The 17,998-nt window shown below is 54.8% G+C and overlaps 1 protein-coding gene across 1 annotated transcript in view; it reads left to right on the top strand.

The window, feature by feature from the left end:
* KCNC1 (potassium voltage-gated channel subfamily C member 1) overlaps positions 1-17,681 on the top strand; it is a 44,838-nt gene extending 27,157 nt beyond the window's left edge. Inside the window, exons 2-4 of the mRNA XM_053562382.1 lie at positions 7,198-8,131; positions 15,169-15,357; positions 17,264-17,681. Coding sequence (XP_053418357.1) covers positions 7,198-8,131; positions 15,169-15,357; positions 17,264-17,328 — 1,188 coding nt within the window. The 3' untranslated portion in view covers positions 17,329-17,681. The remainder of the gene's footprint in view (positions 1-7,197; positions 8,132-15,168; positions 15,358-17,263) is intronic.
* The last annotated feature ends 317 nt before the right edge of the window (positions 17,682-17,998 follow it).

Below are 17,998 nucleotides of genomic sequence, written 5' to 3'. Positions count from 1 at the left end.
CTCCCCGCAGCCTTCCCCTGAACTAGCTCAGACTCCCACCTTATCCATCCTCTTTCTCCCCGTTGGGGACAGTTTTAGGGAAAGGGGCACAATCCTGGGCTAGTGTGTGTGTGACCATCACTGGCATGGAAGAGGATCAAGGCCCTGTGCTGGGTCTCAACTCAGAGACACATGTTTAGAATGCCCAGGCAGACCCCGACTTCTCTAGGTGATCAGGCACATACACAGGTAGACCCTACACCCCAAGTGTGTGTCCCTATATGTGCATAGGGACATATGCACATGTCATATGTCCCTATGGACCACACCAACAGCTGGGCTGGCAAATCCTGACATGGGCATAGCCCCCCTCATACATGGCTCCATACGCACCCTCCCCTCCCATATATGTACCCCATGCCCCATGCATTTCCACATACCCACACATACATATCCCATGCATGGCCACACACACACACACATGCTTCTCCCACCCTGTAAATCGAATACACCACTCACACTGACCACTTACCCAAACCTTGAGCATAGGTCTAGGGTCAGTTCACGTACACAGAAGACACACCTACTCCACACTTTTACACTGCCTGTCCCCCAGCACTCTCCCCACACAGACTTCCCCAAGCAGGCTCCCACATGGCCGTGTTCTTGGCACACACTCACACACGCCCCACTCATACCCACCTCGGAGCACCTTGGGGAGCTCCTTCCTCCCACTGCTCCCGGAGCTGGGTGCAGCAGCTGGCACCCAGATGGAGTGCTCAGGGGCTAGGCCTCTCGGGCTTTATGGCGGAAACATTTATTGCTAGCACAAAAAGGGGCTGGACCCCGAATACCCCTCCTTTCTCCTTCAACCTCTCCCACAGCCCTCAGCCAGGGCAACATGCTGTGGGTGTGCCCAGCCCAAGGAATCCAGATGAGTCTAATTCAGTTTCCAAACCCAACTCAACTGACAATTTATTTAGGACAATTGGCCATCCTGTCTGCTCTGCATCACTGACTCCTCATGGATTAACTCAAACGCTGCACACACCCCACTGGGCAGATTTAATTAGGCAGAAAAACTGACCTGAAGCCTCTCGGGGCCTGGGACCTGGACATCAGCCAGGGCTCCCCTGATTAGCCATTGTGTGCCCCTACTGCCTGCAGCTTGCCCCACCTCAGAATCCTCTGAAGGGACCAAGTCCATCCAACCCTGACTTACTGATGATGAAAGTGAGGCACAGAGAGGGGAAGTAACTTGCCTAGGTCACACAGTGAGTGAGCGGCCAGACGAGTATCGGTCCCTGCACGTTACAACTATCGCCTTGTTCCTGATACCCTGATACGCCAGACTGTGAGAACACAGATCCCCACGGCAAAGCCTTGAACAGCTCTGAAAGGGGAGCACAATTTTCCAAAGATGACTGTGGCATAAATAATTCATAAATGAAAGTCATAGCACATACTGGTCATTTTAATAGATAGTAAAATGCCTTTCTGATTTATGGTTTCAGGGGCGGGGTTTGATAAAAATAACTTGGTGATTTATAAAACATCTTCTTAAGTCAACAGATCGTTAGTAGGTTTGTCTGACTTTACAGCCAACAGCCTCACCACCCTGGTTACCATAGAGATGGGATGCCTTGCTCTGTTGCCATGGCTACCACTTTCTAGAACACAATTGGTGGGTCTCTCATGGTTTGTGATTTGGTTCTGAGGGGAAAAAAAGGCCAGAAACTACTAGCTTGGTTTTATGCTGCATTGTCAGGCAATTTTGCCTGTGCTATCTTGAAATTCTACAGGGTGGCCATTGTGGGGATTGGGCTGGGTGACGGTTGCCCCAAGGCTGCCTAGTATGGGCCTGGCAGATTCCCTTTGTACCCCAAGTCAGATAGCAGCCCAGGAGGGACTGGCCTCAGGGCTGGCCTGGATCTTGGGTGTGGTGGGGTTGGGATGGGGTGGAGAAAGGAGACAAAGTCTGGCCCGTGACATCAAATCAGGAAGCCCATAGATAATGGGCAGGGCCTGGAGATGGGAAGCCCAGAAACTGACCCATTCACGCTGACAGGCCGAAGGCATCAGGGAAGGATAAGGAGGCAGAAGTGAGGCATCCTGGAACCCATTCTGTGGGAGAGGGGAGACACTGTCAGTTACCACCCAGGGGTGGGCAGGAGGTATCCCAGAGCAGAGCAGGGCTGGTGGGCAGCAGGACCTGGGGTCTGTGTGCTCCTAGCAGGCATGATGCATGGTTGCTGCTGCTGCATTGGCCGAGTCTGCACACATGGGCTATGTGTGTGCACATACATGTGCATGCTTGCAGTACAATACTTGAGTGTTTTTGGTTGGTGTGCAGTGGTATGTCTCAGTAAGCTCTTCATGGGCTCCTGTCTTCTGTGTGTGTATGTGGTCAGAATACTGTGTTGTAGTTTGTGTGCCCATGTGCACGGCATCTGTGCTTAGGTAACAGGTGAATGTGAGGGTCATGTGTGTCTATGGTCTCTGGGTGACTGTTCCATGTCTCTGGGTGACTAGGGACTGGAAAGCAAATAGCTCGTGTGGAGTGCAGCACCCCACTCTTGCCTAAGACCCCTATAGCCCTGAGGGTGACATCCCAGGGTTGCTGCACAGGCTGCTGTGAGGCTCAGTGCCCTAAGGTGCTCTCCCTGCCAGGGTCACATGACCCTGGGAACTCCCCATCTTCATTCTTTCACCCCCTCCCTCTGGCTGAGCTCCCTAAATAAGTTGAGGTTTTCTTCCCAAGTTAGCAAGGAGGCAGGGCAGGTGCCGGGTACAGGGTAGACCACAAGGCTGTTGTTGGCACTGACTGCCCACTCCTGGGGCTGTCCTTGCCCCCAGGGACTAGCACGTCCTGGGCAGTGAGGGCTCAGAAGGATTCAGGTGTGGCTGTGCTCCAGCCTCTGGATCCAGGTATCCCTGCTCTTTTCATCACTGGGGCCAGCATACAGGCATACAGACTCTTAGGGAGTCTGGGCTGCACATGCCAAGCTCCAGGCTCCTAGATGGAACCATCCAGACATAATCCAGTGAGCAAGGCTATGCCTTTAGCTTCAAGAACTTTGGCACCTCTGGTGGTAGAAAGAGGTTGGTTTCTGGAGCTCAACAAACCTGGGTCCACATCTTGGCGTCTTTACTAGGCTTAACCTTGGGTAAGTCCCTGAACCTCTGTATATGGGTTTCTTTCTTGATGCAGCAGGGATATGACCACCTGTCTCATCAGATTGGTGTGAGGATTAAAGGCACATCATAGGTCCTCCAGTTTGGTGGTCTCTTCCTCTGTCCTTCCTGTGCTCAGCTGGTCCTGGAGGATGGGCCGAAGTAGCTGGGGCTTGGCTGCTCTTGCTGGGGCTGTGCCCTGCAGCTTATCTCTTACTGGAGAATGTTGCAGTCTGAACAAGCTGGGGGTACCTTCCTCCATACCCCTCTAAGGGTCTACTTGGACCTGGATGTTGCTGGGAAGGTAGACATCCAGGGAGCCTGGGCAGGGCATGAGGCCGGCCTCCGCCTCTCCTGGTTCTTTTCCCTGGGGACACCTCCTTATGTCTGGCTGGCTGTGGTGTGGCTTCTGCTGCCCACCCCCTCACTCCTTGGGCACTGGGGCCTGGAGAAGATAGACTCTAGACCAGTGGTTCTCAACCTTCCTTATGCCGTGGCCCTTTAATACAGTTCCTGTGGGTTGCGACCCACAGGTTGAGAACCACTGATCTAGACAGTCTTTTCATCAATCTCTGGGAACCAAGGATTTTTCTACATTAATTTTATAAGGCCTGACCTATTCTGGGCCTCATTTTCCCCCATCAGGATCTATACTGTGACAGGAACATACAAGATGAGAGCTCTGAGGGCCCATGGGGGAACTTGGGAGTTAAAAGCTCCTGAGACATCAGTGCCTTCTTGGGACTATTCCCGTGAGCCTCCCAGAGAACTAAAGAGCCAGAGTTGGACATAGGTTTTTTGCCTCCCTGGGGTGAATTTAGGCTCTGTGAGAAGTCCCTTAATTTGCTTCCTCTTAAGGGCCACAGCTGTGGAGGGAAATTTCACCTCTGGGGAAGAGCTATCCAGCAGGGCCCTGGAGGATGGGCAGGGACACTGTCTGGTTGTTGGCACAGCAGGTATAGACACAGAGCTGGGGAAGATGCTCTCTGGTCACAAATAGCAGAGGGGCATGTGCCATTGATGTTGGGTATGTGTAGAGAGAGGACCCTGGGAGGTACAGTGAGGCCAGCTGTGGAGCACCTCACATACCACATACCAGGCTGAGGAATCTGGGCTTTTCTCTGTGGGCTGCAAGGGCAGAGCTAGGATTCCAGTGGGCAGCTCCTCTGGAAGCTGTGTAGAGGGTAGGCTGGTGGCCCAGGTTGAAGCTAAAATCTGCCTTGACGGCAGGGAGCCTGTTGAGAGACACACATAAGCAGGGAGCACAGCAGAGGTGGGGATGGGAGGGCTAGGAAGGGGATGTCCTGGCAGGTGGGTCGGTACTGGGGAAAGGAGTGTTCTTGGTTTCTGCCACTGCCCAGGTTTGGAGCCTAGGCCTGCAGTGAGCCTTGGGATTGTGAGGGGAGCCCTCCCAGCAGGATTTGGCTTGCTCTTAGGGAATCTGGGCCGTGAATGCCACGCCCCAAGATAGGGACCTCGAGAGGGAGTCTGGGGCCAGACCAGGATGTTTTTGTTTGTTTGTTTGTTTGTTTGTTTTTAGCTCTAAGAGCTTTGGTGACTGTGGCGATGAAACAAAGCTCTAAAGTTAGATGAACTCGTGTCAGAGGTTGCCTCTTTGAACTTGGCCTCTTGTGTTCAAGGTTGCCTCCTGAACTTGGCCTCTTCTGGTTGCTTCCACTTTGCTTTCATGGTCTACCTCTGTAGTGCCCAGTTCTGACCTTTCTGGACCCCAAAGGAAAAGCTCTCTGGCTTTGAAAGACCTGGCTTTAAGCCCGTACCCTGCCTCTCTCAAGTGCCACAAATCACTCTCACCTTTTCCCAGCCCACCTACTCCACAGGGCTGAGGGGCCCGTCTGTTTGGTCCTTGGCATTGTACTCGTCTCCGGGTGTGTCCTTCTCCCTGACCTGGGCAGGGAGTTCCCTGAGGCTGGACAGAGGTCCTCTTCAACTCTGTGCCAGGCATAACCTGGTGAGGAAGGGATGCATGGGTAGATGGGAGGGAGGGAGGGCAAGAAAAAAGAGGAGGAAGGGAAGATGAATGAATGCATGATGGAGGGGAGGGAAGAGACGTGAATGGACATGTGGATGTAAAAGAAAGGAGGGGCAGAGCACAGAAAGAAGGAATGGGGACTGAGTGAGTGGGTAAATGAATGGAAGTAAGAAAGGAGGGAGGGAAGAGGAAAGAAGGAAGGATGACGGACGGGTGAGGAAAGGAGGGGATAGATGGCTGGAAGGAAGGCTGCATACGGAGCACACTTGATAGTAGCCTAAGGGAAAGTTTTTTGGAAATTGTATAATTCTCTAAAACCAACAGGAGTACTGATGCCCTAAACGTGTAGCTTGGGCAGATCTCTCTCCATGGGTGACTGGAGCTCTGGCTCCTCATCTGTAGGATGTAGTATCCTGGAGCAGCTCATCTCTAAAGGCTGCTCTTACTCTGTCACTCTGAACTGCTGACTTAGTCCCTTCCCCTTCCCTCTCCTCCTCCACCCCAGAATGTGGTCTGAAGGTCCAGTAGTTCTCTGTTTCCAGATCCCTGCCAGGTGAGAGCCAGGCCCTGTGGCCAAGGTCAACCCAGACAAGACTGTTCTGGGACTTCCATCCCATCCAGTGGGAGAGAGGCATCAAGCAAACTCCAGTGGTTTCCAGAGGCTTCGTGGCCTCCTGCTGCTGATACAAGGTGGGACCTAGGCACATCTCTGTTATCTGTGAGGGCAGCTCTGGAGAACAAGAGCTGTCTTCATGGAGGTGGCAGTGCTTTGGCCATGGGCTATCTTGGCTAGGCAGGGAGAAGAGGACCCAGAGAGGAGGGGAGCAGTGGGAACACGCAGGCAGAAGTGGCCATCTGGGCCCTGGAAGAGATGTCTGGTCAAGGTTCCATCTTCCCAGGGCACAGCCAAGGGAGGCCACAATATGTTAGAGTCCTGGGGGACCTAGCTAGAGACTTTTCCCAGTGTTCAGTCTGAACAGGAGTATTTGAAACTTAGGAAGCTGCTTGATTCTGTCTCCTCTGGTATCCATGTCTGCTGGGGGCTAGAGGAACCTAGGGGGTCATGAGATGGGGCCTCCAAACCAAACCAAAGGGTCTTCTGAACCCTCTCTCCCATGGGCTCTGGGCCAGAGCAGGTGGTTTTAGATAGGCTGGGCTGTCTTGGCCATTTCCTTCTGGCTGGTGTCTGAGAGAGCAGGAGTTCACATTTTTAAAAATCCTTGGCAGATCCTTCCTCCCTCCCACTCACACCCTTAGCCCAGGCTGCACGCAGCAGGAGAGAAGCAGACCCCATTGGTTACAGTGCCTTTGGAGACACCTACTCCAAGTTTCCCCCTATGCCTGAACCCTCAAGCAGCATCTCTGACAAATGATCCCCTCTGGGGATGAGGAACTCACTATAAAGTTGGTGGTGGGAGTTCCTAGAAAGATGGGGGGTAAATAAAAAAGTTACCTAAGACCCTGGGGCAGACGTAGATCTTCAGTTCTAGGTAGGACAGAACCTGCAAGACCACGTGAGTGAGGTACAAACACATGAAAAAAACAGCAAGTAGACTAGAATAGGAAGGAAGAAAGATGGGCCGTCTGGCCGTTGAAGGACTGGACTCCATGATAGCTGTCCCTTCTTATTTGTTTTCAAACTTCAGGCCCAGCAAGCTGGGTTGCTCTTATTAGTCAGGGTAGCTAAAGGCAATCACCTCCATGTCACATTGATTTAACACAATGGAAGCTTATTTCTCACACAGGTAACAGTTCACTGAGAAGGATTTTTACTGGATGCCCCTCTTCCAGGGACCCAGGCTCCTCCCCTCAGGGCTTCTGAGTTTGGCTGGCAATGGGGGAAAGCAAGCAAGCATGGAAGACTGACTAGGAAGTTCTTAGGTCCGGGTATGGCAGCTGCGTACATCCCGTGCCCTGCAGAGGGCACTGTGGCTCGTCAGCTTGGGTCCAGGCTGTGCAGGCGTCGTCCAGCCCCTCCTGTCTCACTGGACAGGCCCCGGGCTTCTCAGCTCCGGGCAGGCTTCCCCTCTGACATCGTGTCTTTCTCCCCACAGTATGTGGCCTTTGCTTCCCTCTTCTTCATCCTGGTCTCCATCACCACCTTCTGCCTGGAGACCCACGAGCGCTTCAACCCCATCGTGAACAAGACGGAGATCGAGAACGTCCGCAATGGCACGCAAGTGCGCTACTACCGGGAGGCGGAGACCGAGGCCTTCCTCACCTACATCGAGGGCGTCTGCGTGGTCTGGTTCACCTTCGAGTTCCTCATGCGTGTCATCTTCTGCCCCAACAAGGTGGAGTTCATCAAGAACTCGCTCAACATCATTGACTTTGTGGCCATCCTGCCCTTCTACCTGGAGGTGGGCCTGAGTGGCCTGTCATCCAAGGCTGCCAAGGACGTGCTGGGCTTCCTGCGCGTAGTCCGCTTCGTGCGCATTCTGCGCATCTTCAAGCTCACCCGCCACTTTGTGGGCCTTCGGGTCCTGGGCCACACTCTCCGCGCCAGCACCAACGAGTTCCTGCTACTCATCATCTTCCTGGCCTTGGGCGTGCTCATCTTTGCCACCATGATCTACTACGCCGAGAGGATAGGGGCACAGCCCAATGACCCCAGCGCCAGTGAGCACACGCACTTTAAGAACATCCCCATCGGCTTCTGGTGGGCCGTGGTCACCATGACGACGCTGGGCTACGGAGACATGTACCCGCAGACGTGGTCCGGCATGCTGGTGGGGGCGCTGTGCGCGCTGGCGGGCGTGCTCACCATCGCCATGCCCGTGCCCGTCATCGTGAACAATTTCGGGATGTACTACTCCTTAGCCATGGCTAAGCAGAAACTACCAAAGAAAAAAAAGAAGCATATTCCACGGCCACCGCAGCTGGGATCTCCCAATTATTGTAAATCTGTCGTAAACTCTCCACACCACAGTACTCAGAGTGACACATGTCCGCTGGCCCAGGAAGAGATTTTAGAAATTAACAGAGCAGGTAGGAAACCTCTTAGAGGCATGTCAATCTGACCTTTCACCTCCTCCCCTTGTAGCGATGATTCCACATCCAGTCAGACTGCTTCCTTAGTTCCGTGGGCGAACCGGGACCCCGCACTCAGTCTTGAGCTGTGGAGCCTGGGGACCCAGGGAGATGCTGGGCAGCTAAATTCAGAAGGCAAGAGCCTGGCAGAGGAACCTCACTGTGGCTCTGGGTAAGGAGGTTGACGCGGCTGGTCTCCTGATGTGCTGAAGAGACTACACGGCCGCGAGGGTGCTGAGGACTGTCTTAGCGGGAGCCCCAGGGGCTGCTGCCCGGGTGGGCAGGAGTCGGGCTTGAGTCCCTGACTCAGGCTACTGACCCAGTGCTGGGGCAGGGCTGGGGCGGGTGTGGTTGGAGGAGCCAGACAGCTTTTGATTTGGTCCTCCACACGGCTCTCTTCAGGCTGTGGGGACAGCAGAAATGGTGCGTGGGATCTGGGTAGGAGGGTCCCTCACAAAGGCAGTAGCAAGGATTCTCACCCCCCAACAGAGCCTGTCTCCATAGCCGAGTAGAATTCCTTCTCTGACTCCGGCTGCCTAGCTCCAGACCCTCCCTCGGAGATGTCTCTAGCCCTCCGTGACAAGCTTAACTTACCCCGCAGCATGCCGAACCAGCTCATCTTCTACCACCACTCTAGAGTTTAGCGTTTATCTTTAGGAACCTGTTGGAGTGACTCTAGCTTTCACGTTGTCTGTTTGGGTTGATGGTCGAATGGGAGTTTCCAGTGACCTTCTGATGGAAGCGGCTGGTGAGCAAAGGACTAGAGGGGGCCACCACCCTGGGCAGCTTAGATGAAAGCACTACAGACCAGCAACAGCCTCCCACCAAGGGTTCTCCCCATTTCTGGCGGTAGGGACTGCAGCAGCAATACAGACATCCCAACCAGTGTACAACCACTTTCCCGTGAATTCACTGGGGTTGGGGAGGGGGGAGGGGGGCCGTGAAACAATACTAGTCACCGTGGGATATATTCTAATATTCCATGGCTAGTGGTTTGTTATGGGACTCTCTCAGTTTTATGAGAACCTGCACATAGCACATAAAGTTGATCACGGGGCTCTGGTCTGAAGATATATAAGCCCATAGTCTACCTCTACCCATGGAATACCATCGACTTATTCTGTGGACACAGGGATTTCAAAGGAAAAGATGACCCAGAAGAAGAACACTGAGTAAGGGGGTGTACCCAGGTGAGTGGGAGGTTGGCATGAGAGCTGCAAAGGACATCCTCGTGCCCAGGTTAGGCAGGGGGTTGCAAGCTAGCTCGGCGAGGAAGTTTCCCTGGTCTAGGTAGCCTCCCCCAGTGGATGGTTGGTTTTTTGCTCCTGTTCACATGCTCTCTGACCCACTACCCCATCCTTATCCTTTCTGGTTTCATCCCACGGCTATGATGGCCAGGACAGTGTCCCCAAGGCCCACTCCTCTGCCCATGGGGCTTTCTAGGTAGCCCCTTTGCCCTGCCCTGTACCCTTCTGTTCCTGGGTTACCTGTAGGCACCTGATGGGAATGTGACTAGTGTCCTGGGGTGGGCAGGGGTGTCAGAGGTTGAAACAGAGTTCCCTACCTCTCTGCTTTGGATTCATTAGCCAGGCATTTGACCTTCTTGGGGTTTTGGGGGAGAGTCTGCCCCAGCTCCACTGTTGGTCCAGCCCAAAGTTGCTTAGCCCAAGTGGCATCACCATGGCTCGGCTTAGCCTCTGCATTGTGTCCCTTCCAACACTGAATCTTTCTGGATTGGTGCCCCACTCAACCTAGGTGCCCCAGGTCAGCTCATCAAGGACCCCCACTGTGCTCTGGGCAGGTGCAGATTCCTCTGTGCAACTAGACAAAGGCAGTATTACCCACATGTGAGGGCACACACGCATACACACAGGAGTGCAGGTGTGTGTGTTCAGACATTCACACCAGCTAGTCCCTGGGACACAGCCCTCTTCCCATGCTGCAGCAGATCTGGAAAGCCTGGACACGTCCAGGGATGCCCTGGGCTCATCCACACAGCCTTGTCAGCCCTGCACCAGGTTTCAGGGACCCAGACAGCTCTGGCTTGGATAGTTTCTGTGGCTGAGGAGGCATTTAAGGCCTTCCCAAGTTTGCTTCTGGAGCTGGGATGTCCAGATGCTCCTGCCACTCCCCTGTATTCCCATCTCACTCCCTCCCTATGCCCTTTCCAGGCTCTCACCTTCCCTGGTGGCATTGGTGCTGTTCTGATGTTTAGACCCGTTCCCCTCAGCTCCAAGACCCACTCCGAACCTCACCCTGCACCCCGACACTCCCCTCTCCACAAGCTGGTGTGACCCAGACTACGTACCACTAGGTGTGTGGTCCTTAGGGCCATCCCTGAGTCCTTCCCATTTGCCTCCTTTTCTGCTTGTAGCTGTGCTCCTACATGGGCAGGGGTTGAGGTGAGTATGAGAGAGGGAGCAGAGGCAAGGAGAGCCAAGGTGGGGGTCCTGCAGGAATTGTGGGAGGTGAACTGCAGACCCACAGGGCCTCTCTGGCCTCATGCCACCCCCAAGGGCAGTCAAGTGGACTCACCGAAACCTGGGGTTCTCTAATTCCACTTTTCAAACTGGATTGGGCCACATGTAGCTTGCTAGGCCCTGAGGCACTCCCAGGCCAGCCCCTAGTCGTGCTAGCAGTGCCTACCCCTCACCTCCATGTGTGGTCTCTCCTGAAGCCTCAGTCTGTGTGTCTGTCACAGGGATGATCTGGTCTCCTTCTCTCTGTGTGGCTGGCATGGCCTCAGTATTTGAGGGTCTTGTCCTGGGAGGGTTGTCAAGGGTTCAATGCTCACCTGGTTGTAGGTGGTGACAAGAGGGCACCCCGGGCACTGCCTGGGGCTGAGGGCCCTGGGAAACTGTGCCTCTCTCAGAAAGGGACACCCCAGCCACCTGCTCTGGACAGCTCAAAGTACTTCCTCTGTCTGCCATGTCCATTCACGTGTGTCTTGTCCATCTCTGCGCCTGTGATGTGGGTTGGTCCTTTGTGGTGCCGCGTCCAGGGCTGCAGGGTCCTGCCATAGGTGAGCAGAGGGCAGCAAGGAGGAAGGGGTGGTGGCCAGGCTCCCTTCCTGCCACAGCACGTGAGCAGCAGTGAGGTTCCAGAGAAGCTCCTGCCTGGGCCTCTGGGAGCTCCCACAGCAGCCTCTGGGTCATCTTTGGTGAGGGGGTTCTCCCACCGAGAAGCAGGGTCCAAAGTCCCTTATCCCCAGCCCCTCTACCTTCCCCTGCTGGGCTGCAGCAGCTGCCCGGTGAGTGGTGCTAGTCCATGGGGCAGGGTCGTGCTGGGTTGCGGGTAGAGTCAACCAGGCAGGATGTGGGGCTGCATTTCTGCAGGGATCTGGCTGCAGGGTTGGCAGTGTGGGCCCTGAGGGGGCTCCTTGTTGCCGCAGGGAGAATACGGGTAAAGCAGCAGTCACCCATGCCTGACTCGAGGGCCAGGCATGGGTGTTCTTTTCTGTGTTGTTCACATTCTCTCTCTTTCTCCCTCTTCACTAATCATGTTTCTCTCTCTTTCTCCTCGTTTTGTTGCATGAACTCGTGCCAGTTCTCGTGATTGTACTCTGCTCGTGTCTCTCACAGACAGTCCCCATTTAGCCTGGGACGTTTTCTCTGAGACCCCAGCTGGGCACATCTCTTGGGGATAAACCCAAGGAAATGCCCAGCGACTCCCCCAATCCCCCACCCCATGTGTGCCCCCTGCCCCCATGCCCGCTGCTGGTGTGAACAGTAAGTACTTCGGTGGTGCCTGGAGACCAGGGCAGAAAAGCCAGCCCTGCTGGCTGGGGGCCAGCCTCGGGTTCTCCTTGCTCCAAAGTTAAAAAAAAATGACCCTCTCGCAGATGCTCATCTCAGCCCATTTCAAGCCTGGAAACCATCTCTGAGACGCTGCCCATGTTGCCATTTCATCATTGCAAGCCTGTGGGTCGAATGGGGGTCTGGGGGGCCCTGAGATAGGGGAGGCAGCTTGTAGGACAGGGCAGGGGCAAGGAGGCAGGGGTACTCGAGGGACTCACCTTTTTGCCTCTTGCCAGCGTTTCACAGATTTAGATAGCTGACCCTCCTTGGGGCCACCCGCCTGAAGTTGGGGAGGGAGAAGGCCCCTATTTCTGACAGCATCCCACACTAGAGATAGACCAGCAACCCAGGGATGCCAGGCCCATTGACAGAACAAGACTTAAACACTTCCACCCACTCAGAGTTCCCTCCTCAAAGGTCAGGGTCGAGAAAAGAAGCAGGCCCTAGGGGTGTCCTAGGGATCCCTCTGGGAGCGAAAGGTACCTGGCCCTCATCCCTGCAGGATCCCTGATGGCTGCTCCTTGTGGCCTGCCCCTGCTGGGAGAACCAGCCTGAACTTTGGGACCTTTAAAGGTGGTAGGAGCTGGGGGCTCAGAGGTGTGGGGGGCTTGTGGGTAGGGGGAGGTAGAGTGGGGTTGCCCACCTCTCACCTGTCCCCTGGGCGACAACTGCAGACTGTGTTCAGGATGGCCAATAAAGAGACAAGCGAATCCTCACTCCCCTTCCCAGATGGAGACACTGCCTGGGAGGACCCCCTTTCCCCCTAGAGAATTCATACAGGGTAATATGGGCCCCACATTCCAGATCCTCACTCTCTTCCCCCCACACTAGATGCCTCCCCTCTTCTCAGCACCCCCCTCCTTCTGCCCAAAGAGTCCCTGGGAAGAACAACGGGGCCAACCAGAGTGGAGGGCAAGGCTGGGTGCAACTGAGCATACACGTGCCCGCAGACACACCTCCATATGCTACACAGCCCCCAGACCTCAGAGAGGCCCCAACCCCAGACATGTGGTGTCAGAGTGGTCTTGGTAACTGGCCTTTCTGGTTCAGAGTAAATTGGGGAGTGAAGCCCCTGGGATTTGTCAAGAAATGCACTGTACGTGAAATGCTTTACCATCTTGTACGAGAGACTTTTTTTTTAAGTTCCAAAATTATGATGGGATTTTTTTGCATTTGCTTTATGAATAAACCTGATTGGTCCATTTCTCTTTTGACTGACTGCCTCTTTGTAGTGACATGATGTGTACACGGGCGGTGATCCCACCCACGTGCACGCTGAGCGTGTGCACATGGGGAAGAATCACTTCTGCGTGTAGTTACATGATGTGAACAGGATCACGGGAGAGTGTCACACCGAGTGGACATTGTCTCCAGCTATTTTCTCCTCTTTGATCTTTCAGAGAGCCTCCCCTGATGTGGTCATACCCATGTTGGTTTCCTTCTTCCACAAAAGGGCTTGTGTTTCAGGCCCTTGCCCCAGATGAAGTATTTGAGTTGGTGCCACCAGGAAGATTCTGCTTGGAGGGCAGCGAGTGTGGGGCAGGCTCAGTCTCCAAGAGTGATGTGGGGGAGCAAAGGCCAGTCAGAGCTACATCTGTCAGCCCCAGAAGCTTCCACGGCTGTGCTCCCAGGACTGAGACAGAGCTCCTTGCTCTGGCCACACTCTGCCCCCACCAAATGTGCCCCCAAACCTCCTCCCGGGTTCCTTCTCAGGCTACCAAATTTTCCCCACCCAAGTCCATCAGCTGCTGTTGTCTTCTACACATTCATTCGCTCTGCTTTGCTGGGACACTGATGAGAGGGGACAGGGGAATGGGAGCCCCTCTCACATCCATGTCCTGCTGTCACAGCCTCATGCACACATCCCTGCTGTGCCTGTGCAAGCTGACCAAGCCTGCTGGGGGCAGCACAGGGTAGAGGACACTGGCTTGATATGTATGGGGACCAGTGTAGGCTGGGTGATCGGCTTAGGTCTGCATGGGAATGGAGCAGATGCAAGTCAGATCAGGTCAGCATGAGGGACAGAGGAGATTGCGTGCTCAGGCTTGGTCTGCATAGGGACAGGCAAACAGAGTGACCATGTAGGGACAGAGTAGATTGTGTGGCAAGGCCTGGTCTGTACGGGGGACAAGCATACAGAGGGACCAGAGCCAGTTGTGTGGTGACAGAGTAGACTTCTTGGCCCGGCATGGTGTGTATGGGGCACAGGCATACAGAGTGACCAGAGTGGGCCTGTGTGGGGACAGTGGAGATTGTGCACCTGATCTGTATGGGGGACAGACATACAGAGTAACCAGGTCAGGCTGAGTGGTCAGATAGGGTGGGCGCACATGGGATCTGAATGGAGATGGAGCAGAGCTGGTCAGTTGGTCTGGATGGGGCTGGGAAGCCCGAGTGACTGGCTGGGTGGAGCTGGGAGTAGCCAGGCTCTGGTCAGCCACAGAGGGGTCCAAAAAGGGCTCCTCTCAGGGTTGGCGTGTTCCTGCGTGTCTGTCTGTCCTCTCCCTGAGCTCTATGTCTGGCCCTCCTCCTGACTGCATCTACGCCATCCTGTCTCATCAGCCCCGCCTCCGGCCCTGGGCTAGCTCCCAGTGCTGCACCTGCTGGGCCTATCACCAACTCATCTTTTTGCAAACTTTGAGCAAACCCAGGAGTCCCTCCCTTCCAGCACTGTGGGTAGCCCGCAGGCTGCCTGGATGAGCTGAGACTCCCAGCTGTGTGCCTCCCAACATGGCCCACCCACTTTTCCATCCTCAGGGATGGGCTGCCCTTTGCCAATGCCCCACCTCTGGCCTATCCCCCATGGCCCACCCGCTTTTCCATCCTCAGGGACGGGCTGCCCTTTGCCAATGCCCCATCTCTGGCCTATCCCCCCACTAAACAGTTTTCAGTGTCTCAATAGCTTCTGCTTATATGTTTGAAGATTCCAAACTGAATGGGGAGGTGGCGAAGGATCCTCGGTCCCTGAGAATGGAAAAGCGGTGGGCCATGGGGGGAGGCACACAGCTGGGAGTTTCAGCTCATCCAGGCAGCCTGCGGGCTGCCTACAGTGCTGGAAGAGAGGGACTCCCGGGTTTGCTCAAAGTTTGCAAAAAGATGAGTTGGTGATAGGCCTAGCAGGTGCAGCACTGGGAGCTGGCCTATCCCTCCACTAAACAGTTTTCAGTGTCTCAATAGCTTCTGCTTATATGTTTGAAGATTCCAAACTGAATGGGGAGGTGGCGAAGGCCGCGCTGGCGAACGAAGACTGCCCCCACATAGACCAGGCCCTCACTCCTGATGAGGGCCTGCCCTTTACCCGCTCGGGCACCCGCGAGAGATACGGACCCTGCTTCCTCTTATCAACTGGGGAGTACGCGTGCCCACCTGGTGGAGGAATGAGAAAGGGTATGTAGAGGAAGCTGGAGTGCTGTGCATCGCCCGGCCGCCTCATGCTCCCGCAGAGGGGTGGGCAGGGCGGCGGGCGAGGGGCGCTGAGGGGCAGGCAGGCACACTGATGGGCAGGGATGGAGGGAATCCCCCAGGGTCTGCGTCCCTCTCCCCCAAGTGGAATGCCAGGCTGGCAGAGAGCATTGGAGGCCCCTGCAGCTGTGGGTTGGTAAAGAGCTGGGGGTACAAAGGGCTGGGGACAGGCTGGCTGGAGGAGTACCCAGGGATGCTGGAGGAGCCTCAACTCTCCCAGCTGCTCTGGCAGTTGGCCAGTCAGGTCCAGAGGCAGAGTGATCTCTCCTCTCCTGTGGTTGAACAGTGGGCAAGGAACCTGTGGGCTTAGCTACCCCAAACCCATGTTCTGGAAGAGGCTTCCTTTGAAAAGACTCCACAGGCCAATGGGAGGCTGGCTTTGAGGCTTGGGGTAAGGCTGTGGTCCTTGCAATCAGAATATTGTTGGTGGCAGATAGAGAACCTGCCAGGAGAAGGTTTAGGTTAAGCAGGACTCTGCAGCCCCTGCTGTCCCCAGTGCCTGTTGGCCACTGCCCTGGGTGTGGCCAGTGCCCCCTTGTGGTTCGTGAGGGCCGGGGCTAGTGGTGGCCTCTGCTCAAGGTCTCCTTGCAGTCAGAACTTTAGGCTACCTGGCTGGAGAGAAGGGCTTCTACAAGAGCTTCAGCATGGGCTGGGGAGAGGCTTGGAGTGGGGGCTCAGAGCCCCCCAGCTCAAGGCCCCAGGCATTGGGCTGGGCCTGGAAGGCAGAGGAAGCGTCTCTTGGTGCAGCGGATTGGCTGGGCAGCTCGTGCATGTCTTGGAGCACCTCACACGCTCCCACAGATGCATGCTGAGCGGGGTGAGCAGGCTGGGTTGAACGAGGAGTCGGGTTTTTGAAAGCAACAGTTGGTGTAGCCTGTGCCATTTGCAACTGCTCCAGTATTTGAAGTGGTTAAACCATACACAGGAGAAAACAGAATTCAAAATCAAAGGCAAATCCAGAAGAGAAAAGGCAGCCTACACTGAGACAAGGGACCATCCTCAGGTCCCTAGTGCTTAGTTGTGCCCACCTGATCTAGGCTGGTCCCTGCTTCTTTGCCCTGCCCAGAGGTCACTTGGACCTCAGTGCAGTGGCCACTCCTGCATGGCGCTGCATGGCCAACAGCTGCCAGCCTCAAGGAGGGCCTGATGCTCCCCTTTGCAGCTGGCTTTGTCCTAGGTAGAGGTGCTAGCATGCCCTGGAGCAGGGGCAGCCCTGAGGAGTAGGGAGAAAGCAGGTGGCCATCCCCTGCCCAGTAAGGTTTCATGGACTGCCTTTCTCCTTCATCTTGAGTGACAGATCTATCTGTGTGGCCCAGAAGAGCAAACAGGAGAGTCTCTTTATACTGTCAGGAGCCCAGGAAGTACGGGATAAGAGAAGCCCCATCTCTCTGCAAGGGTCAGGGAGCCCAGTGGTAGCCACTGTCCACAGGTGATACCTGTTCCCCAGTCCCACAGAGGCTTAGGTGGCAGAATCTTTGGGAGGTGCCAAGGATGAAGTGCCCCACATCCACCCGCCCTGCTCTCATGGAGCCATGACAGCCACCAACGACTTGCTTTGCTCAGACTAATTGCGAGCCGTAAGCCATGCAAGTATTGAGTTGATGTGCAGAACAGGAGCAGTAGGGACTCGGCCCGTTCCCCAGAAGGGAGAGAAAGAGGCGTGCTAGGCTGGCGCACTGCATGGGAAAACCAAGCCAGCTGGAGAAGAACCTGCCTGCCTCTGCATGTGGCTGTTCTGTCTTTCCTCCTCCTTCCTTAAAAACTAAGTACCAAGCGGGATGGGAAAGCCAAGAAGAGAAGCTCAAGTGTTAATTGTATTCTTTACATACAGATCTTTGCAAAGAAAGCCCTGTCATTGCTAAGTATATGCCGACAGAGGCTGTGAGAGTGACTTGACCAGGCGGCTTGGCCGAGGACACTGGTGGCTATTAAGCATCTGGGTGGACCTGCAGCCCCTCCTCACCCTCGGACAGAGTAAATTCACGCCATGCAGGTTTGCCGGACGAGTCCGAGTGGCCCAGGCATTGTACTAGGACGGACGTAGCTTTTTCTACGGCCAAATGGTAACTGACCGTAGAGGATTTCTTTTCCTTCTTTTCATTTTTTAAAGTTTTATTTTATTTGGGGGGGAGGTGGAGGGGCTCCTTAGCATGACTTGCATGAAGTTAAACAGAAAACCCAGCAAACCAAACCCACCGCCCCCCTGCAACTGTTATGATTCCCTTAAATAACAATAACAGAAAGAAAAAGCAAAAGTTCTCTATTTTCTTTCAAAGCTCTTTACTTTTATACACATGTTGTTGGAGCCAAACTGTAAGAGCGTTCGGCAGAAACCTGTACATTTCTGGGGGTGGGAAGTGGGGGAGGAGGGATGGGGATGGCGAATGGATTGCTTCCCTTTTTGTACACAAGATCGAGAGAAAAGGTTCCAAAAAGGGCAGTCGGTCAGTCATCGGTCATATTGACCTCACCTTCATAGCTCATCTCTCATGCGGAAACTGGAACTTTGCTCCAAAAATAATTGCGGAAACTCGCACTGCTGCTTTCTTCCCTCTCTGTTTGGCAT

The sequence above is a fragment of the Nycticebus coucang genome, chromosome 14 (genome assembly GCF_027406575.1).
Source record: "Nycticebus coucang isolate mNycCou1 chromosome 14, mNycCou1.pri, whole genome shotgun sequence".
In the NCBI taxonomy this organism is placed as follows: Eukaryota; Metazoa; Chordata; class Mammalia; order Primates; family Lorisidae; genus Nycticebus; species Nycticebus coucang.
Note: the sequence above shows the minus strand (reverse complement) of the source record. Positions and strands in the feature narration are given on the sequence as shown.